Genomic DNA, 23,340 nt, shown 5'->3' on the forward strand with positions numbered 1-23,340 from the left:
TAACAGTAGGTCTACCACGAAAGTTACTGCCGATTATCGCGTAACGAAACGAAAGACGACCGAAATACTAGTTTAAAGGAACCATGAAGTTTCTTCGGAATAAGATATTTCGGACGGGTACCATAGACTATGATCGTGAACGAATGAAAGATGAGAGGTCTTTTATTATACACTCTTAAATTAGGAAAAAAATAAAGTGGTATACTCCGGATAAAATAAAATGTACAGTCGTTTATATTTAAATTTATTTAAATTATAAAAATATAAAATTAGTAGTATTTTATGTCATAAGGAAACGTCAAACCTCTATTTATATTTGAAAATAACGTTACTGCGTATTACAAATATTTTTGTTTTTATTTTTTTTATATATAAACTTAAGAATTATCATCACAAGTGTTTTTAAATGATTTTTATTGCTAAATTTGTTCGTTAAACATCAATGAAAATGAACATGTAATAACTTTGATTTTATTTATTAGTTTCTATTTATGACAAGCGCTAACAAATGTATTTATGCATTTAGATGAGTAATCCCACTGTGGAACAAGTGCATACACTCCTAACATTCCTAGCAGAGCACCAGGAGTTAGCTCGTGGCCACTGTAGAAATGCAGAAGGGCGAACAAGATCAACCCAATTATGGGTTCGTCTCACAGACGAACTCAATGCATTGGGTGGATGCACTAAAACTGTAAAGCAGTGGCAGAAGGTAAGCACTTTTCTTGATATTTTAGTACGTGATATGCATTTAAAATGTTAAATAATTTTGTTATTAAATAAAATTTTCCAATACTGATAATTTATAAATTTTATAAATTTTAGGTATGGGCTGACAAAAAATATCTAACTAAAAAAGCTGCTACTGCTGCTCGAAGGTCTGCCACAGCCACTGGGGTAGGGCCATCATCTGCTGATCCTTTAAACCCAATACAGTGCAGAATATTGGGTATTATGGGAGAGGCCTTTGGAGAACCTCAGTCGGATGCACATGTTCCTGCATTTCCAGAGGTATGTTGTAAAACCATTACTAAAATAGTACTAACTGTTATCTCTAGACATATATAACATAATGGATGTCATCAAAATACATGGTGACTTCCATAGTATTCCTCATGCATTACCATTCCTTTTATTTCTGTATATAAGGTACCTAAATAGCTTTTTCCCACCTTTCAGACTGAAATACAGCTATGCAAGAACAGCTGCTTCATAGCAGAAATATGAGTTGAGACAGAGTTGGTACCTTTTTATATATACAGTTTTTCAATGTTAACTAAGAAGTAAAGATAAGACAGTACTAATAAATAACACTTACTTATACCTTATTATTGATTAAAAAATTTATATCATAATAAATTATTGTTATATGAAAATATTTCTGTAAATATTAAGATTATTAGTAATGGGGGCTTATAGTCCTAATCACTAGTATATTCCTAGACATCAAGTCTGGTATTAGTACCAATCATGCATACCGAAAACAATAATGATAATAATTATTTTAAAAAAAACTTTTTTAGAACTTCAACGGCTACTACACGTCCAGAGCGACGACGCCGTCGAGCAGACGCCATTGGACCTCGCAGTGTACGCAGGCGTTTGTTCGAAATGGAGGAGCGGCGAATCGCAGCGGAGGATCGACGGGTGGTAGAGTCAGGGCTGATTCGCCAATCACTCCAGGAATTAAATGTATTAATAAGGGATCGATTGGATGGTCTACAAATAGAATTAAGACGACTGAATAGATGAAATTTTGTTTTTTTTTTAAATTTGACATGATTAATGTAGATTTGTGTTAGTTTGTTGATTTGTTAAATAATGAGTATAAAAAAAGTTACTTAGCTTTAGATATATCATTGTTGATTTGTTGAATTACGTTAGTTTGTTGATTTGTTAAATAATGAGTATAAAAAAGTTAGTTAGCTTTAGATATATCATTGTTGATTTGTTGAATTCTGTTAGTTTGTTGATTTGTTAAATAATCAGTATAAAAATGTTACTTAGCTTTATATAAGTATTAACAAAGACACAAAGTACTAAACTACAGTTTTTTACTGGTCATTAATTTAATGCGCCTTGAACTACACTACTTAGTTTGCATATACTTATACAACATTTTTCTGAATGAATGTTTAATCATTTATAATTAGTGTTATTTTAAAAAATGTTTAATATACAATTTTGATTTTATTTTTATCTATATATATATATATACCTACATATATGTGATTATAAAATAAAAATATTTTATTGTAAAAAGTTTTTAATTTTGTAAATAAGTAATGCCTTAACTTCTAATAGAATAGAATAGAAAATCATTTATTCAAATAAACTTATTATATTGCTGTCATCTATGAATTCATCTATCCTATAATAGGCTTTTTTACATAACATTTGTTTAATATCAATTTTAACAGCATTTAGGTAAAATTAGTATATTTTTATTGCATAAGTTTCTACTTGTACAGTCTTTAAGTTTCTTGAAACTATCTAAGTTTTTCCTTGTATACATAATATTTCATAAATGTACTGTGAGGCAACGGTGAGGATATTTGATTCTTTAAAGCCTTGATGTAATGACTATCTCGAACCCATACCATAAATAGAATGTATGGCTCTCTTCTAATCTTTATATACCTGAAAGAAAAGAAAACATACTTAACTGTGAGACTTGGAATTTGATAAATGCACTTGATAGCTTATAGACTATTCAATATAATATCAGCTAATAATATTTAACATAAAAAATACTGAAATACAATCTATAATCATCTTTTATGACATCCTAATAATGAAAAGGAATGACAAAACATTGTATTCTTGTTTGTTCACCAATTTTATATGTAGTACAACTACAAAGTTAACAATTACGATTTATTTACCCAGCAAATAAGTTGTTTCTCCTTGAAGACTCTCCAAATGATCTTTGATCTCGTTATGCTCCCAAATGAATGCATCATGAGTGGCACCACCATAAGAGGCGTCAATATTCATAATTTTTAAATTACTGTCAGCAATCTAAAAAATAGGACAAACATTATAAAGATATTTGCAGATAGTGACAAATATGAATAACTTGAGAATTATTTATACACTATGCAAATTTTACATAAAATACTGTACTTACAACTTGAACATTTAAAGAGTGGTAATGTTTTCTATTGAAAAATCTCTCTTCATTGACTGTTGGCCGAATTATAGCTACATGGGTGCTGTCGATACATCCTATAACACCAGGGATACCATACTGTGTAGCAAAACTGAAAAAGAAATATAAACTACTGATTATTTAAACATCAATTAACTTATGCTGATTCCTGAAATTAACAACAATATCATTTATAAATTTACAGCTACAAATAGTTGACTGAACTAAATTAATAGTATATGTATTATAAATCGACAAAGAGCATAAAATTCTATAAAGTTAAATCTTAATCATATTTAATATACATAAACTTACTTTCTCTTCAATATGTTCCTGTCTTCCCTGGATTGAGGAAATCTTATAAATTTCCTTAGTATTTAGGGCATCTGTTACATCCCTGATGCAGTTTGAGACAGACTGCTGAGCCATAGTGGTGTCTAAATTTTGTCCGACTGCACCCTGGTAGCTACCACTGGCATAAAAATTTAATGCAGTGAGAATCTGAAAAAAAATAGATATGGGAATACTAAATAATAGGTAAATACTAAATTTTTTCATCTACAAAATGTACATAAGTTCTTACTTTGGTTATTGGATCGATTGCTCGACTATTTTTAGGCAGGGGTAATAATCGTACCACATACTGACAAAGATTCTCGAAGACTTCCCGACTGAGTCTGTATTTAGATACAAACTCGAAGTCGGGAATGGATCTTTGGAGGTACCTAGTACGCATTTTTCTTTTAAACCTGCGTCTTTCAATTTCTTCTTCATTGAGGGCTTCTAAAATTCCAGCCAATCTTGGCATAATGAAACTAAATCAAAATAAAGTAATGCTAAGTTGTAGGTTACATTGAACACAATAATATTTAAAAACACTAATTAGTTTAACTTTTATCACATTATTCACTGTAACACATTAACTGAATTATTAATTAATCACTTTTTTATATATTACAGCACTTATATACGTAAAATCCATACTTACGAAAGTAAAAAGTTAACTATTTAGGTTTCGTCTACTTCGCACTTTAAATCACGATAAACGTGCTGTCAAAACGTCATAATCACGTACGAACGGATACTTCATGGTACGATTTGGGACGATCGAAACGATATTCTCCGTTTTCGGGCACGATTTCGGAATGAACGTTTTTCATGGTACGAATCACACGAAATATCGATCCGAAATTTCGGAATTGCACTTCGTGGTAGACCTACAGTTTCATAGTAACGATTTCTTTTGAACCATAATAATAATAAAATTAGTTATTTTAAGATTTTTTTTATATAACTTTTATATTGTTTGTAACTTGTAACTTTTATTATTATGTTGCAGGCTGCATTCGCCTATAAATAATTGTATAATTAAATCGTAACCCATTATATATAAATAATTTAATTGTATGATTATAACAATGGAAATTGCCATTTCAAGGTGGCCACTTGTCGCATTGGTAAAAATAACCTTCCTCACATATAAAGGGTTGTTGGATCCTAGAAAATAAATACCGAATGTACCTCAGTCACTCAGGTATCGATGTTTTTAAGCCCATTCATACTCGTTAACAATGTTATGTGTACATTACAATGTTATGTTAACGAGTATGAATGGTCTTAAAAACATCGATAGTGTTATCCATGTACAATAATAATGAATGAGACATATACCTATATATATTTTAGGTTATTTATTATTTATTGGAGCTGTAAAAGAAATGGCAAATGGAATAACCATTATTTGAGTTTCCTTGTGTTAAAATTTTAATATTTTTCCACTAATGTCTAGTTCAAAACAACAATGTTTTTCAGGTTTCTTTTTTTAAACATTGACGAATATAAAGAATCCCTAGCTCTCAAGGTAGTCTGTTTATGTGTTGTATATACTGCTTACATCCAACTCAAACTGATAGTGACATATAAATATGTCTGATCTGTGCTGTGGTGACAACTCACTGTTCAACAGAACGAAATTGTTGTGTTTTACTTTAATATACACCGAAACACACAATTAAACCAAGCAATTCTCAATATACTCATCAATTATTTCTATATTTATTGTATTATTGACGCATTAAAAAATATCTAACATATATTTTATAACAGATATCCTTGAAGTTGTCTCGGTTTGTAATGTTACTATTTCTGTAGTGATATAAAATTTACATTTGTAACAATTTTACCGCAAGTGCACAATATTTTGCTAGTCAATTTATAAATAATTCAATTCGATTTCGGTACATCTAGTGGTGTGAGTCAAGTGTAGTGATTAAAAGAGATGTGTTGGCACAAAGGGAGCAGTTATTACTTTGCATAGAGTTGATTTAATGTAGGTATGTATTAGAGAGTGCAAACAAAAAGTGTTAACCTAAATTACCACTTGGACGATTACAGTTACGATTGTAAATTTTTATTGATTTTGTTATGTGCGTTCAAATCATAATCGAAATTTATTATTATAATCAAAACATACATGAATTGAAAACTTTACCAAAGTATTTTCTGAATAATCTAGCAAACAACTGAAAATGTAATAAATGTTTAGGTTACTTCCCATCTACCTATTAATTATACAGCTATATAGCTATTGTGTTACAATTTGAATGAGTGTACAGAGGGCTGGCCACAAATGTGGTGGGAGCCATGGTCGTAGTTAGTAGTGAGGGGGGGTGGAGGAGGGTGTGGATACTGACGAGCTTGGAACTGTCAGCCGACTCCCAGTGTGTTAGTGATTTTTACATATAATTGTTACAGGGTCTGTTTTGGTCGTAACAAGAAGTGCTAGAACTGTTGTAAGTCCATTAATAATACGGGTTGTAACTTCTTAATGTCATCAGTAGGGTATACTTGTTATCAGTGTGGTGACGTCATTGACTCCATTGTCCCCATTAGCATTGTTCTATTAATTCATCATTAGCAATATTTTATTATATTTAATTGTACAGTATGAGGTAAATTGTAAGTCAACTCATCTGTGTCATACATAACTATATCCTAACAAGTTTACCATTTGTTATTGGCACATTATGAGTGGGGCAGGTAATTGTGCCTGTATTAATAAATATATATATTATATATTTTTTCCCTTGCATCACTTAAAATGACTTATTTTAAACAGGTACTAATACCTTAACCATTAACTGCAATGTGCTGAATGAGTTCTAGTACTTTTTGAGTTGCAGTACTCGGAACGGGTAGAAACACTTGTCTCGCTCATAATGTGTTAGTATTACATTGTTGTTATCTGATACTTATTGTATTTTAAAAAAATCAAAAGGGTAAACATATTTGGGACAATTTATATATTTAATATATAATTTATATATCAATAACATCAAAAGTATTTTACCCATTGCTTGTCTATTTTACAAAATGCTTTTCTCTCATATTCACTATACATTACACTCGGCTGTATGTTCACTGCAGTGCTGGTTTTTATCTATTTTATAAAATCTACAAACAGAACAATTTAATCAAACTATATTATATACATCTCTCTAAACATAATAAAAATACCATTAATTGCTATCTGTACATAAAACATAAACATTATGGGTGATTCTATAATTACATTTATAATGTTATGAGTTTTTATGAATATATGTTTATTTAATGGTATAAATTGTTGGTGCTCTTAGAAGAAAGATGGTAAGGGCTCCACTGAGTTCTGCTGTGGAGATAGCAGTGCCATTTTTCCACAACAACTATCTAGAGTTGATGTGTCTGTGGAGTACTAGCAGAAAATAATGCTCTTGAGTGGACTCTTGGGTCTTTTGGGTCTTAACAGTCAGGTGATCAACTAACTGCCACCACTCGAGGGAATTAAAAAATCATCAATAATGGTTTTTATCCAAAATATCAAATAAAAATAGTGATTTTTTATCGAATTTTTATCGAATAATTGAATGTTTTTACTGAAATGAATTCGTCACATTTGTTATAAAATAATAAGTGTTATAATACTGCATTGAATTACAAGTTCAGTTCTCCCCATACTTTGATAACTTTATGCACTGTGCAGCCATCAAGAACCATTTCTATTCCTTGATAATAAACAGACAAGAGTACTCACTTTATAATTTATATTGACTGTCAATTCCATGGTTTTTAAATAAGAAATATTCTGAGTCAGAAATAGATGCCATGGAAAGTTCAAGGACCCACTTTGTCTTAAATTTCATACCAATGTCAGTTGTTGTCATAACATTTACTATTATTTCTAGTTCCTAATATTTCTACTAGAAATAATTTAGCTTGGAAATTATTTGTATCGCTGTAGTTTCTTTTGGTCGTTGTGGAACAAGCGTCCCCCGGACCGCGGGTCCGTGGCGGGCGCTGCGTGTGTGCGGTCGGTGTGTGTGTGCGCGTGCCGAGTGTGTGCGTGTGTGCGGTCGGTGAGTGTGTGCGCGTGCCGAGTGTGTGCGTGTGTGCGGTCGGTGTGTGTGTGCGCGTGCCGAGTGTGTGCGTGTGTGCGGTCGGTGTGTGTGTGCGCGTGCCGAGTGTGCGGGTGAGCGGTCGGTGTGTGTGTGCGCGTGCCGAGTGTGTGCGTGTGTGCGGTCGGTGTGTGTGTGCGCGTGCCGAGTGTGTGCGTGGGTGCGGTCGGTGCGTGTGTGCGCGTGCCGAGTGTGTGCGTGTGTGCGGTCGGTGAGTGTGTGCGCGTGCCGAGTGTGTGCGTGTGTGCGGTCGGTGTGTGTGTGCGCGTGCCGAGTGTGTGCGTGTGTGCGGTCGGTGAGTGTGTGCGCGTGCCGAGTGTGTGCGTGTGTGCGGTCGGTGAGTGTGTGCGCGTGCCGAGTGTGTGCGTGTGTGCGGTCGGTGAGTGTGTGCGCGTGCCGAGTGTGTGCGTGTGTGCGGTCGGTGTGTGTGTGCGCGTGCCGAGTGTGTGTGTGTGTGCGGTGGGTAAGTGTGTGCGGTGTGCAGGCGCATGGCGCGGGCGCGGTGGCGCGCGGCGGCGGCGCTGGCGGCGGTGGTGCTGGTGACGTGGGCGTGGCGCGGCCGGGGGGCGGGCGCGGGGCCGGGGGCGGGCGCGGGGGCGGGCGGGGGCGCGGTGGCCGGCCGGGAGCTGCCGCTGATCTTCATCGGCGGCGTGCCGCGCTCGGGCACGACTCTGATGCGCGCGATGCTGGACGCGCACCCCGACGTGCGCTGCGGCCAGGAGACGCGCGTGGTGCCGCGCATCCTGCAGATGCGGCAGCACTGGACGCGCTCGCAGAAGGAGAGCGTGCGCCTCGAGCAGGCCGGCGTCTCCAAGGCGGTGCTGGACAACGCCATCGCCGCCTTCTGCCTCGAGGTGATCGTGCGCCACGGCGAGCCCGCGCCGCGCCTCTGCAACAAGGACCCGCTGGTGCTCAAGATGGGCACCTACGTCCTCGAACTCTTCCCCAATGCCAAGTTCTTGTTCATGGTGCGCGACGGCCGCGCCACCGTGCACTCGATCATAACCAGGAAGGTCAGTTTTATCTATGTAAACGGGTTAACTCTTAACAATATATTTCTATAGCGCATCTCATGGATGGTCAATACAGTAACATGTAACAACAGCTGCACTCACGTGTGTATTCCTAGTGCGTGTCTGCTGCAATCATATCATATTATACTTGTTGAGGTAGTGCGGAGTCAACATCAGTTGGCATTAGAGTTGCTAGATTTTTTTTTCAGTCTATAAGGGCCAAACTCTTAAATAGACAAAAAAATACGGGATTTTAGTTAACCGGGACAAATTATCTTTAAATTAAATTTAATAATAAAAAACGGAGCACGATTCGAATACGGGACAGAGTCAGTCCCATCGGGACATCTTAAACTAAGCTTAAAATGTGGGACGTCTGACAACGCCAGTTGATATCTATAATGTCCAGGATATACGGAAAAACCTATTCCACACATTTTGTACATTCATAATACGATATCAAAACTGTTTGTCTGTCTATTTATCGGTCCGTTTGACAGTCTTGTGGTCAGTGTTAGACGGTGATAAAAAGTCATTGTCTCAATGTATTATATAATACATGTGGGTGTGTGTACTGTACACTGTACATAGCTAGTGCATGCAGGTTATTACTACGCCCTGTGTATCCATGAAATAACCATAAAACGAACAACCAGCACATGTTCGTGATAATGTTTTGTACTAATGATAGTGTAATGGTGTGGTGCGTAGGTGACTATTACGGGATTCGACTTGACCAGCTACCGTCAGTGTTTGACTAAGTGGAATCACGCCGTGGAGCTGATGTACCAGCAGTGCAAAACGATGGGCCCCTCCAAGTGCCTGATGGTGCGGTACGAGTCGCTGGTGCAGGCGCCGGAGGTGACGCTGCGGCGCGTGCTGTCGTTCCTGGAGCTGCCCTGGGACGACGCCGTGCTGCACCACGAGCGGTACATCAACCAGCCCAACGGGGTCGCCCTCTCCAAGTACGTACACACACACACACACACACACACAGACAGACATACAGGAATGTGTCTAGTACTCTAGTGTCTAGTTTAGCAGGGCCTCATTCTTATAACTTGATTAATTTTGGTCATTTACCAAATTTAAAAAAGTCTCGGCACGCGACTCTTGAAAGTCAATATTAGTTCGACATATATACATTTATTATTCTATTTGTGCATTAAAGTTTAAATATATAAATAAAAGTAAATAATTGGTGACTAAACATCATAATCTTATTAATAATATTATAAACGAGAAAGTTTGTGAGTATGGACGGATGTTTGTTACTCTGTCACGCAAAAACTACTGAACGGATTTTGATGAAATATTACAGTATAAAATTTATATAATTAATATTTTTGTATAAACTTTATATATTGAAATTTAATGCGGATGAAACCACGGGCACAAATAGTAATCATATATTTTGTATATAAAAAGCGCCTTGGTATCTACCTAACCGCTTAAAGCGATATTATGAAATAGAAATAATCAAGTAAACTTAATATAAACACTTTTGAATACTCATATTTATTTATTCTATCACTCATTCGGAACGTAGAATTATCACAAGAAGAATGAGCAAGTAACTTGTGCGTTGCTCTTTTATATATTTAGCAGTAATGTTGAGGAGTAGGTCCTCCTGTTGGGGTGTAGGTACACTCTGTCATCAGTTCAGAAACTCAAAACATCTGCCAGATAGGAGAATAGAAAGGTTTTTTTTGTATAGATGTAAAATATGTAAGTGTGTAATTAATTAAGAAGCTAACAGGGAGCTAACACGGTCACTATTGTGATTCTAAGCTCCTAAATAAATAAAGAGAAAAAAACTCATATTGCTTAAATAGAAATAGAAATAAGAAATAGAAAATCATTTATTCAAATAAATTTAATTGAAGCACTTTTGAATAGTCATTACATTTTTTTAATCTACCGCTCGTTCGGAAAGCTGTCTCATCACAAGAAGAACGAGCAAGAAACTTGCGTGTTGCTCTTTTAAATAATTTTATTATTACTTTACATTTTTAAGTTTAAGTGTGTGAATACAAACCACCAATTAGCACTAATTCAATTAAATACTCAAAAAGAAAAAAAAAATTGAATACATAACCAACTGGTTAAACAATTAATAATAGGAAATCAGTCATAGTGATTAGAGCAGACCAGTCCCTACAAGCAGCACCCGTTCACGAGTATGACGGATGAGCCAGCCATCACTGCGCTCGACCATATTTTACGTCAAAGCTACTCACAATTGTCATCTGATAGTTATAGTATTCACATTTTACATGAGAATGCATGCGGCAATTAATACAAAAACCGCTACGCTTTCATATTTCTAAAATCAATCAATTAAATCAAGAAAGCAATGAGAAAATAAAATTAAAAAACGTCAATCCCAATGCCGCGATATAATGAACACCCGATCTGTACTGATTCGGTGTGTATTATATCACCGCTCGTGGTGACTCAGCAGTCTCAACGGTGGTGGTGGTGGTGATGATGATGATGATGATGGTGGTGGTGGTGGTGTGTCGCAGCGTGGAGCGGTCGTCGGACCAGGTGGTGCGGCCCGTGAACCTGGACGCGCTGGACAAGTGGGTCGGGCAGATCCCCAGCGACGTCCGCGCCGACATGTCGGAGCTGGCGCCGATGCTGTCGGTGCTGGGCTACGACCCGTGGGCCAACCCCCCGCCCCGCGCCCCGCCCGCCGCCTCCGCCGCGCCGCAGCCCCCGTAGCAGAATAAATGAATTATCACTGTTACATCGCTGCTTTTCATTCGCACCTGTCCTCGAGTAAATTAAACGGTCATCGAACTCGCGAAGCCGAATTTTAACTCCCATTGCTGAACGGAACCGTCGTTTCACTAAGAATTTGCAAGGATCGTTTCCAGGGGAAACCTTATGGCGGTTGACAGGGAGGGTACACTGGTACCGATGAGTTCACAAGCTCACGTTACTAACAATCCCCCTCACCCCGACATGCTGGTACATTATACAAAAATTAATTCAAAAAAATATGGGAAATATATTAATTTAACATCTGGGTGACAGTAACCTAGTAGAGCAACAGCCCACGGTGTCCAGACATACGTCTTATTAGTAAATGTGTGTCCCCAACACAGGTAGGAACGATCCCCACACATCACACCTGGCTCGTGGTTCCTTTGGCAGATAACAGGTAATAAAGGTGTAAAAATTTTCATACTAAATTCATTATTTTAAGAAACTCTATTTTTTCATATATTATTCGTAGCAGTATTATAACTTGCGCTGCTCATTGCCAGACACTTAGTATGGTTCCAACCCCCCGCCGGACCCCCCTAAACTATATTATTTTATGAATGAACTTACGTTAATTTAATAAACTTGAAATTTATTTATATTATTCAGAGAACCATACTAAGTGTGACCAACGAACAATATGCGTCAAAATTAGTTTCGCAAATTAACGAATTTGATATGAAATTATATACACCGTTGTTACCCAATATACACTTTCTATGCGTCTGGTAGGACGATAGAACCAATAAAACTGGCAATTTAGGAAACAGTTTAATACTGTTTAGTATTTAGCGGGTAAGATGTGGCCGCTATTATGTGTATTAGTAATGTGTTCAATGTATGGTGGCAGCAGCAGGAAAGGAGGAGATGGAATGATGAATCCGAATTAGCTATGCACATATTTATAATAATTAAAAGTATTTACAATGGATATATATGTATGTACAAGAAAGTGATTCGGTCTCGAATCACAACTTGTTATTTTTGCTGTCGCATCGTAACTAGGCAACGGTGTTGCCGCACGATGATAGTAGATTCGCCACAAGTACTAACACTACCGCCTCTACAATCGAGAAGTCCTACGTAGCATCATATAACTTCCCTCCTCCCCAATTTACGTAAGGTTTAGTAGTGTATAATAATTATACAATAGCCATAGCTATAATCACTTTAAAACGGTAACAAATAAGTCATCATTGAAATTTATCCAAGATATTGTTCAATAAGGAAATGAAGTAAAAAAGTAAACAAATATAGACGTTGTTACACTGGACTTATGTGCCATTTTGGATAGAACGCATTTACCTCTTACATTTTACATGATTTTAAAATTCTGTATAGTTTGCAACATAATAGTGTCTATAATTTTAATATGAATCTTCAATTAAGTATTCATTTTAAATTCTGTGACGTTTGAATTATAATGTAAGCGCCATCTATGTTATTCACTACGAATTTCTAAACGATAACTGCTAAGCTTAACTACAACTACAATAAAACGCTGAAGGTTCTACATACGGTTCACGTACGAGAATACTAGATGGCACCACGGGTTGAAAATAAGCAAATTATAATTCACTAACAGCTGTACAGTATAATACTCATAATATTTGTATTATATATAAAATAAGCCATTTGTCTACAAAAACTTAAACGTAGTAGTATTTTATAAAATTCCATACAATAGGTATATCTTATTATATTCAAAACTATTTCATTTATAACAACCACACCGGAATCAAACCAGAGACTTTATCCACGTAAATAGAGAACTTATATCAAATGGAAATCGCGCTATAAGGCTTTTTAGGGAAATAGCAAAAAGTTTAGTCGACGTCACAGGAGACCGAAGAGCTGGCAGCTACCTCGGACAAAGAATTAGTCTAGCCATTCAAAGGGGAAAACTGCCAGTATCTTCGGAATTTTGCCTAAAGGGACTCCATTTAATAATATATTTTAGTTATTATATTATATTTTTTTAATGGAAATTCATATTTATTATACCACGATGGGAGCAAACATTTTCATTGTTATAAATTAGAGCGAAGCGTAATTTCATCAGGCAGGATTATACAGACCTAAAAGTTGTTTGAAACGCAAAATGAAACGAAATAAAAAGATAGGGACCTAATTATCCGAAAAATCTGTCCCTTCCATGTTTAATAAACATTTGCTACTTTTTTTTATTATTTTAGGTAATATCTGTCACTTACTTTGTGGCAACAACCTTCTGGCCTATGTTTTATTATTGTCACCTGTTATGCGTATTCGTAAGTTTTTTTTTAAACATTTGCTATTCAGGCAGAGTGTGAATTATCAGTTTTGCAATTAACAGGTTTTCTTTGTGACAGTGTATTCATTCAGAATGAGGAAGAAAGGTATACGCTATGGAATTTCGCATACAAATCAGTACAATGATAAAGAATGGGTAATTTTAAATATTACCTGCTAATACAATACCTATTCTAAGTAGGCATGTGGATTTGTGAGAACGGCTCAATACACGATTGCTGTACAACGTTTCTATTTGTTGTTGGAAGAGTTTAGAGCAGAGTTATTTATATAATATTATATCAATACATTTTTTAAATATAATATCATAGTTATTTATTCTATTAGTTATTTTGTAGTTATGTTCCACTCCTGTGTTGGTCGCACACACAGAACGGAACAGAGGGGTCGGGTCGCACAGAGATCCAGAAACAAAGAGTATCAATATTTCCCACGGGGCCGGACAGACAGATATTAAATATTATTATATATATAAAAGGCATCATTGCTTTAACTGTTATTAGGGTCGGCGCGGTGTCTGCTCCTTTCATATAATATAATAAAATTTTATGCACTGTATCGTCTGTATCTGAAACTGAACAATAATACATAAGTAACTTGTACGTGTATCAACGCTATAATCTACAATATATGTATACATAGTATTCAGGTTCTCTACATAAATATATGTTGTTATATATTCATTGTAGCTTTTCTCTGCATTTAACAGAATATTCTATGATTTTTATAAATCTTTTATTTGATGTATAAAGCTTCTATTAATGTAGACGGTTATATTTTAATCAGAAATTTATATTTTAATGGCCCCGTTAAATATGTACTTTTACCTAATATATATTTATTTATTTGCAGAATACAATGTTACAAGTAGTACAATATGTACTACTTATTCATGCTTTAAAAAGTCGTGGTATTTGATATTGAGAAAGTTATATCTATCGTATGGGGTACATCCCAATTAGTGAATGTGTCACGATCACGCTGTCACTTAACATTATCTGATGTCACAGACCGACAAAGTCTCGGCTCATATCTAGTAATAATAAATATTAGTAGAGCTCGCAGTGTGTACAGTGTACACGTACCCGTGCAGTATCGTCGCATGCAGCGTGCAGCGTGCAGTATGCAACGATTGCATTGTCATGGCGGCGGGCGTGTGAGTGTTGGCGGCGGAGCAGTCAGGTGTGGGGCGGCCGGGCCGGGCGCGGCGGCTGGCGGGGCGCACCGCCGCCGTCCGCCACTCGCCGCCGAGCAACCAGTGCCGTGTTTGCTCTCGGGGAGGAAACTTGTGTCGCCGACGATTTGAGCTTTTACGCACGTGTTCATTCGTTCCTCGTCTCACGCTAACATGTCTATTCCGCGGCTCGCGGGTTTATGTCACGACATTAAATGTAACAAGTTAAACAAACGGCATTCGGTCATTAAAAATTATTCATAATAGCGAAGTGTTCACGATGCTGTACTATTGACGAGATGCTGTGCGGTTTACCGTTGGACTGTGGTCGGTGAGCGCGATCCGGCCGAGTGATGTTCGGGACGGTAACTCTGGCCGTGGTGAGCGTGTGGTGGACGGCGGCCGGGGGAGTGCAACCACCACTACTGGACGTACCTTTCTGCTGTCCGGTCGGCCAAGAATTGGGACAGGAGGTTTTGTTAACACAAGTGCTGTCGCCTGTAGATGCTATCAAATCGTGCCAGAATGTCGACGGAAGGATCCCCTGGACGCCTCGCATCTATGCACCGGCGAGAGGATCGTTCATGGTGCGGCTGCCGGCTCACTGGCACCTAGCGTACGGGGTCGTGCCCGACTGCGAGAAGGTGCGCGTGCTGCCCGAGCATGCGGCGCCGTACGCGCTCCTCGCCAACAACGGCTCGCTGTGGCTGCGTAGTGCGGCTCTCGCACTCTCCACCAAAGTCTACTGCGCCGATGCGACCGCTGCGCTCGTTTGCCTCGACTACGCTCCCCATCTGCCGTCCAAATGTTGTCCAGGAAACAGGACGTTCGATGGAATCAGATGCATCGATGACGAGCGCCGCGCGGCGGAGACCCTGGCCGAGTTGAGAGTCCTGGCTAACGGCACCGCGGTGGGGAGCGGGTGGCCGGCGTGCTCGGAAGGTTTACGTTATGCGGTAGCGGGAGCACTACGAGGGGCGACCCTGGACACGGAAGGAGGCCTTCAGCTAGCGCAAGGAGAAACTCTGGCAGCGGGAGCATGGTGTGCGGAAGCCGTGGCTGACGAGGAGGAATCGAGAATACTGGCGTGCGAAGCGGCGGCGCGGGCCACTCGGCCGTCGCAGGCGACGCGGCACGCGCTGTACGGCGCCGGGCTGGCCGTGGGCGCGGCGTTCCTGGCGGCGACCCTGGCCGCTGGCTTCGCGCTGCCGGCGGCGCACCACGCGCTGCACTGGCGCTGCCAGACACACTACGTGGCCGCGCTGATGCTGGGTGACGTGCTGCTCGCCGCCACGCAGCTGGCCGGGGACAAAGTGCCTCCGACACTATGTCGCGCTCTCGGTGAGTGTAGCATGTCAGTTGCGAATACGGCTAAAGTGCTCCGTTTGCGTAAACTCCGTATTTCTGTGCGTCCCTTACATTGGCTCGTTTTGTCTTGCATGGTATGGAGCAGCGGTGTGTATGCACTTCCTGTTCCTGTCGGCGTTCTTCTGGCTCAACACGATGTGTTTCAACATCTGGTGGACCTTTAGGTGAGTGAGGTTTAATGTAATCGGAATCAAAATGATCAAATACCAAAACTAATTCCATTAATCAGAAGCCACAGGCGGGTAAATCTCGTTTAAATCTTTTGTTTCCCTAAACATAAACTAGACAATTGTAATGGAATATAACTGAATTGTATATCAACTATTGACTGACAACAATATATGTATGTTTTAATGACATCAACAATTATATTGTTACGCACATATAAAACTTTAAATGTAACAAGTATCGTTGAATGTGATTTGTTTTAAAGAGATCGGGCAAGTTTCTCGCATTCTTGTGCTAAATCTACTTTCCAAATGAGTGGCAGAACAATAAAAAAAAGACTATTTCTATTAGTCTGCTATCATCTCACCGGTACAATGTTTTACTTTTAGCGCCGCTCCCTTCGGAGCTGTGATATGCTTTGTTCCTTTAGTATAAAGAATAGTAGTTTTACACAAAGGTTAAACTAAGTCAGGAATGCGTCCGTCCGTATATAACCAACTTGAAATTAACTCCCATACAAATATATAACAAAATGCCGCTGGCAATTAGAGAGGTGTCATTAAATAGGTTTAAAATAGAATAACACGAGTCACTTGTGTAAAAAATGTTGTTACTAAATATGTGAATTGACATACTTACTTAACATTGAATTATTTAATATTTATTATTTTGTACGTCATTAAGAAATTGTAATTTGCATGCCTCCTCATAATGACGCGTACATTTGCATCTAAATACTTGTAAGACCTCCACTGTAATTTTTTTCTTCACCAGGCGCATGGCCTGTCATATACGTATTATTGACCAAATTTCAAATTCAAATTCAAAATATCATTATTCATGTGACCTACATATTACAGACTCTTATGATATGTCAAATCTACTGTCGGTTCGGAATGATTCCGAGATGAGAAGAACTGACAAGAACTGACCTGTTTTGTATTAATAACTTATCGTTAATACTTCAATCATGTTTTGCTTGCGATTGTTATATTAATGTAGCGCGTAAGCAAATTACATTCCATGTTGTAATTCTATTGTCGAGGTATGTAGGTGCCTATTTGAGTAGAAAGTATTGCCAATCAAGTAAATAACGACACGGATAGCATGCGCTCTCTGTATCTGTAGCGATAGCTATGTACACTCATTTCTTTGTGAATACTAAACAGCCGTAAAACAGGTTTAATGAATCAGCCTTGTGTTGCCACAAGGACGCACGAGTCGAGTTAGTGGATCCAGTAATACCCATTCAAATTATTGATTGACATTTGTGAAATTCTACTTTTAAACGAAATGTGAAATTAGGAAAATAATGAGATATTACGAAACTCAATCATTGTATGCAGTAGTACCTATGCTATGTCCGAATATTATATTAGGTTCCTTACCTTAGGTACGAGTATGTACTTGACATTGTGAAAACACAGGAACGTTTATTAACTTAATAATGAATGTATAGTTTTATTGCATTTTAAATTTATTTGTACTAGTATTATTTAAAGTGCAACTTATAATTTAAAAATATAATGTTTAGGTCTAAATGCTTATTTTTAAATATTATTGAAATCAGATTCCTGTTACATGCATTACATTTTGGAGTAGTTTAAACCCCCTACAGTTTTATTACTTTGTATGTAGTAGCAGGTAGCAGGCGTGTAATATTACACTTACAAGAGCTAGCCCATCAATTGACAGCAGTGCTTGATGACGATCAATCACAGGAAATTATATGCTAGAAGTTGTCTTTATACATGAATAGTCAGTTAACATTAAATTAATCACAATATAAATATGACAATATAACGTAAATTGCAATTAAAAATGAATTATGTTGTAATTAGCTATGTAATCACTACCTGCTCTATTTAAAAAGAACGTAATAGAAGATTTCAGGTTGGCGATTATAACTTTGTAATTTGGTCGTATTATGATATATATCTGGCCTACGCCCAGCAGTGGACGTCTTCTGGGCTGCGATGATGATGATGATATATAGTGATTGTATTAATACGCAGTAACCAAAAAATAGAAACGGAGGATACAAAGCAAAACACAAGCATTAGGAGGAATGTCCGATATTATATTTGTTAAGCCCCCTGTCGGACGTGATGATAACCTAATACGCATTGTAAATAAACTGCCTTTAAAATAATAGTAATTGAATTGAGTTCATTGCCAGTTCTTCTCAATTGGATCTATAGACCGACCTGGACGGTAGGGAAAAAATTAAAATTAGAATGGAAAAATTTGACGTTCTTAAGCGGCTAAAATGTCCTACATGAATATATGATTTTTGAATTTGATAGCAGGCTAATGTTAGCGATATTTTTTATGAATGCTAATGGACTGCACCCGCTTGCGCAAACGGTTTAGCTTGGCGGGGCACCAGTGGGGGTGATGAGATGAGCATGAGGTCAGGTCAGCTCGCCCATTGTGACAAATTCACCAAGAATTTATCACGATGGTTTCCATGGAGTACCGCGTGGGGTCAACCTGACATTGTACATTTCTAGTATTACTAACAATCACTTTCCCCCTGTTAGCGATATTCTCCCATGTGGCTAGAGCGTGTGCGCCCAACAGAGGGAGTGTTAGTATGTGGGCCTCGTGTGGCGGCGCCGCGGCGTGGGATGAAGTGCGGTGAGGTGCGGTAGTGACGGGCGGTGTGTCGCAGGGACTTCCGGCCGACGAGCCTGGAGCGCGGGCAGGAGGCGTGGCGGCTGCGCGTGTACATGCTGTACGCGTGGGGCGGGCCCCTGGCGCTGGCGGGCGCGGCCGCGCTGCTCGACCAGCTGCCGCCCGGGGCCGGCGCCGCGCCCTTCCTGCGCCCGCGCTTCGCCGTCCAGCGCTGCTGGTTCTACGGCGACATGGAGATCCTCGTCTACTTCTTCGGGCCCGTGGGCGTGCTGCTGCTCGTCAATTTGGCCCTGTTCATATCCACTACGCGACAGCTCACGTGCGGCCTGTGGCGGCGCGACGAAGTCAAATCGACTTCGGAGAGGTACATTGTCCTCTTAATTGGTTCCGACTTTGCTCATCTTACGATGGCAGTTTTTTCGATCCAACTATTCTGATGCCGTTGGCTCTAGCTAGGTTTTACAGCTTCAATTTATGAAAAAAGGGGCGAATGCAAAGTTCTCTCCTAGAACTTATGGACCGGCTAAAGACACACTACGTCAGTCTGAGGGCATCGCTAGGGGTTCAAACTTTGGTTTGGTTCGTCATAATTTCGATCTCCATGTGAATGGGATGGCCGTGTTCAGAACGTAATTCATATTACAAGCCAACTTTCTCTTGCATACCCACGGACTCGGGTGCTATCTGACGTACCGTACGTACTTACGTACGTGTAATAATTTGGAGCGTGTGAATGATTCCGACGCGTGGTTTGCAGGGCGGCGCTGGGCCGCGTGTGCGCCAAGTTGGTGGTGGTGATGGGCGTGACGTGGGGCGCGGACGTGGTGTCGTGGGCGGCCGGCGGGCCCGACTACGTGTGGTACGCGACGGACCTGCTGAACGCGCTGCAGGGCGTGTTCATATTCCTGGTGGTGGGCTGCCAGCCGCACGCGTGGGCCGCGCTGCGGCGGTGCGCGGCGGCGCGCTGCTGCTGCGGGGGCGGCCGCGGGGGGGGCGGGCCCGCCGCGCGCGCCACGCACTCCTCCACGCACCTGCCGTCCTGCGGGGAGTCGCTCACGCACACCACCGCCGCGCCCGCAGCCCCCGCCGCCGCCGCCCCCGCCGCGCCCCCCGCCATCCCCATGGAGACCGTGTGCTGAGCAGTGTAGCCGCCCAGGCACAAGATACAGCTTTAATGTACTCTTCGTATGTTATACGTGTATTTATTCTACAGTATTATTTTTGTATTTGCGTCTAACGATTACGATTACAGTGTCGTATGATTGTGTGTAAACGGTAGATAGTGGTCGTATCTACGAGGACGAGGACGAGGACGGTGAGACCGTCCGTCGGTCGCTATGAGAGGCTCTACTGATCGTTTGTTGTGTTCGTGAAGCGACATCGTGTGCTCCGGTGAAACAAATTGTGTAATTAATTAGTGACTAAGTACTGTAAGTAGTGGCGCACGCTCCGCGAGTACTCCGTCTAGATGTCGACCAGATGTTCGCTCTTGCCCGTTCGATTGGCTGTTAAATAAAATTTTATGATGAACTGTATATGTTTTATTGCTCCCGCTATCCTGTGTCCCCTGCAATCGATCCCCCGTCAAATTCAAACGGGTATCCGTACCCTAAAACTAAAGTCGTATCCGTCAGACGAAAGTTGGCATTCAGCCACTCCAACTTCCTTTGGTTTGGAGTGTCATCTGCACGCGCCCCCTATCGTCGGTGAAGCTGTAAAGGCCAGCTGCGGCCAACAGCATTAGAGTAGTCTGATAAAAATTCTGTCGTGTGTCAGGTGGCGGCCACGGGCCCGCAGGCAGCGCGCGGCGCGCGTTTATATCTTTTGTTGGCAGGGTGGGCCGCGCGGCCACTTTCTCGGCTGCATTACACACCTGACATTGCTGTGTGTATGTGCTATGTCCGCGTGCCTACATCGCCAGCGAGTGGTTACACTCCCCCCTCCCCCCCCCCCCCTCACCGCCTCCCTGGCGGCCACCTCGACGGTCCGGTTGCGCTTTCTCTTGTGTTACGTAAGCTCGCAGCACGGCGCACGTCCTTGCGTGAACGACGTGCGACGACCGTCACGTCCGCAGTGACGCGCCACATTCTTGGTGGCAACGACGAAGTGACCGTCGCCATACCATCGAATGGACTCATTCGACTTATGATACGCTATAAAGTATTCAACATATTGAATGAATACCTACCTATTGACGGCTTCGATGGTCCAGCGGTTTAGCACACCGCTTTACGTCCGATGGTCGCGGGTTCAATTCTTCGCACGGCACAAACATTTGTATTCATGAGTATGTTTGTTTGTATTGGTCTGGGTGTTTTATATGTATATAATGTATGTATTTACAAAAAAAAATATCTATATATATGTATCGGTTATCTAGTACCCATAACACAAGCTTCTGCTAGCTTAAGTTGGGTCTAGATGGCGCTGTGTGAATTGTCCTGAGATTATTATTATTATTATTATTATTATATTATTATTGAAAGTATTCACTTTATGATGATGACCACATATTTTTGGTGGATAATAATGATTTAATGACGCGGCATCCGCGACAGAGGTTATCTATATCACTGCCGAAAGAATTTTTATATACGAGTACCTACATTATATTTCTTCCCTCCGCAGACCGATATCAATATTGTTACATATATCTATATCTATGTCTACTTTATATGGATTTAAGATACTTACTAATCCAAATCGCAATTCTATACCTGTTCACGTTTGTTGGTCATTGGGCTCCCTAAAATATCGAGTCGAGCGCAGTGATGGCTGGCTCATTCGTCATACTCGTGAACGAATGCTGCTTGTAGGGACTGGTCTGCTCTTATCACTACGACTGATTTAATCTTATTGTATACTTATATTTAACCCTAATAAATTAGTGCTGGTTGGTAGTTTGTATTCGCACGTTTCGACATGTAAATGTGAACTTACAAGAATAGTTTAAAAGAGCAAAATACAAGTTTGTTGCTCGTTCTTCTTGTGATGAGACAGCTTTCCGAATGAGCGCTAGATTAAAAAAAACATTGAAATGACTGTCCAAAAGTGCTTAAATTAAGTTTATTGGAATAAATGATTTTCTATTTTCTGTTCTATTCTATTCAATGACAGAAAAATATCTCGTCCTACTTAACAATTAATATATTTGCACATGTGGTTCGTTTGTGTGACTGTGTGTGGTGTGACGTCACAGCGAATTGCGACATGCATCCTGGTGTCCGAGCCGAGTGTCGGCTGCGAGGCTGTGTTCTCTAGTTAGTACCCACAACACAAGTCACTCACTGTCACGGACGCTGCTGGAAATTGAGGTCGCTGATGCGGAGGTTCATTTTTTATAACAAATAACTACCGGTAATGTGATTGTGATGTATTCCAACCATAGTATCGATTTTATAGCTTAGAATTAAAATAAAATATTTACAATTAATGAAATATAGACATTCTTTTATATTCCATAATGTTTTTAAAGTAAGAAGTTGTGATGACAGACTAATGTTTAGAATTTATAATATATTTATTAATGCTTGGATTCCAGAATTAATATTTGTACGCTGCAAACAGCACAATATTATTAAAATTATATTACACACTAGGAATTTAACTTTATTTTTCTAAAATAAAATAATCTTTCTCAAGATAAAAGTAGCCTAAGTTACTCCTTATTACATCAGCTACCTGCCAAAAAAGTCCCGTCAAAATCGATCTAGCCATTTCAGAGATTAGCCGAAAGAAATAGACAGACAGAGAAAAATGGTAAAAAATGTTATTTTGGTGTATGTACCGTATTTATATTCATATGCATGTAGTAAAAACCGGTTATTTCAATATTACAAACAGACATTCCAATTTTATTTATATGTATAGATTTTTAATATCTGTGTGTGTAGCTGTACATACCATGTTCTGACAGTTTTGTTTTATATTATTATTATTTATATATATTTTATATATCACACTTTTATATATATATATATTTTATATCAGTTGTCTAGTACACATAACACTAGCTCTACTTGTGTTAATTGTCCAGGGTTTTTATAATTATTATTATATCTTTAGAAATTCAGTATGCACCTATTCGTGTGAGTCGCAATTGAATAATAATAATAATAATAATAATAATAATAATAACGATTCTGACTATCCAGGGCGAGCGATTGACGGATGCCGCTGATCGGATTGAGATTAAGAGGGGAATATTCCAGGGCGATTGTTTGAGTCCACTTTGGTTTTGCCTGTCCCTGAATCCTCTCAGTACTTTACTGGAGAATCCGGGGACTGGATTTCAGTATCGGAGAGGAGGTACACGAGTGTCTCACCTTCTGT

The 23,340-nt window shown here is 39.5% G+C and overlaps 3 protein-coding genes and 1 pseudogene across 3 annotated transcripts; 3 read left to right on the forward strand and 1 right to left on the reverse strand.

Annotated features, from left to right (window-relative positions):
- Positions 1–429: 429 nt before the first annotated feature.
- On the forward strand, positions 430–2,146 carry LOC131854154 (uncharacterized). Its single transcript, XM_059205288.1, has 4 exons — positions 430–456; positions 527–712; positions 826–1,011; positions 1,524–2,146. The coding sequence occupies exons 2-4, from the start codon at positions 527–529 to the stop codon at positions 1,746–1,748; spliced, it is 597 nt and encodes a 198-aa protein (XP_059061271.1). The 5' UTR covers positions 430–456; the 3' UTR covers positions 1,749–2,146.
- A 118-nt stretch (positions 2,147–2,264) lies between these two features.
- On the reverse strand, positions 2,265–4,364 carry LOC131854136 (putative nuclease HARBI1; annotated as a pseudogene).
- Positions 4,365–5,071: 707 nt separating this feature from the next.
- LOC131854142 (protein-tyrosine sulfotransferase) lies at positions 5,072–11,324 on the forward strand. The gene is made up of 4 exons (XM_059205273.1): positions 5,072–5,484; positions 8,069–8,597; positions 9,309–9,562; positions 11,126–11,324. The coding sequence occupies exons 2-4, from the start codon at positions 8,073–8,075 to the stop codon at positions 11,322–11,324; spliced, it is 978 nt and encodes a 325-aa protein (XP_059061256.1). The 5' UTR covers positions 5,072–5,484; positions 8,069–8,072.
- A 3,573-nt stretch (positions 11,325–14,897) lies between these two features.
- LOC131854125 (probable G-protein coupled receptor Mth-like 1) lies at positions 14,898–20,533 on the forward strand. The gene is made up of 4 exons (XM_059205257.1): positions 14,898–16,176; positions 16,289–16,367; positions 19,046–19,372; positions 19,766–20,533. Exons 1-4 carry the CDS (start codon positions 15,189–15,191, stop codon positions 20,145–20,147), a joined length of 1,776 nt encoding a protein of 591 aa, XP_059061240.1. The 5' UTR covers positions 14,898–15,188; the 3' UTR covers positions 20,148–20,533.
- The last annotated feature ends 2,807 nt before the right edge of the window (positions 20,534–23,340 follow it).

The sequence above is a fragment of the Achroia grisella genome, unplaced genomic scaffold (assembly GCF_030625045.1).
Source record: "Achroia grisella isolate CSIRO2021 unplaced genomic scaffold, CSIRO_AGI_Agris_v1 utg970, whole genome shotgun sequence".
Lineage (NCBI taxonomy): Eukaryota > Metazoa > Arthropoda > Insecta > Lepidoptera > Pyralidae > Achroia > Achroia grisella.

Bases quoted from the DNA above. Each gene is read 5' to 3' on its own strand.
- LOC131854154 (XM_059205288.1), top strand. From the start codon at position 527: ATGAGTAATCCCACTGTGGAACAAGTGCATACACTCCTAACATTCCTA. The intron at 713-825 runs GTAAGCACTTTT...TATAAATTTTAG, and splicing joins CTGTAAAGCAGTGGCAGAAG to GTATGGGCTGACAAAAAATA. The intron at 1,012-1,523 runs GTATGTTGTAAA...AAACTTTTTTAG, and splicing joins ATGTTCCTGCATTTCCAGAG to AACTTCAACGGCTACTACAC.
- LOC131854142 (XM_059205273.1), top strand. From the start codon at position 8,073: ATGGCGCGGGCGCGGTGGCGCGCGGCGGCGGCGCTGGCGGCGGTGGTG. The intron at 8,598-9,308 runs GTCAGTTTTATC...TGTGGTGCGTAG, and splicing joins ACTCGATCATAACCAGGAAG to GTGACTATTACGGGATTCGA. The intron at 9,563-11,125 runs GTACGTACACAC...GGTGTGTCGCAG, and splicing joins AACGGGGTCGCCCTCTCCAA to CGTGGAGCGGTCGTCGGACC.
- LOC131854125 (XM_059205257.1), top strand. From the start codon at position 15,189: ATGTTCGGGACGGTAACTCTGGCCGTGGTGAGCGTGTGGTGGACGGCG. The intron at 16,177-16,288 runs GTGAGTGTAGCA...GGTATGGAGCAG, and splicing joins GACACTATGTCGCGCTCTCG to CGGTGTGTATGCACTTCCTG. The intron at 16,368-19,045 runs GTGAGTGAGGTT...GGTGTGTCGCAG, and splicing joins AACATCTGGTGGACCTTTAG to GGACTTCCGGCCGACGAGCC.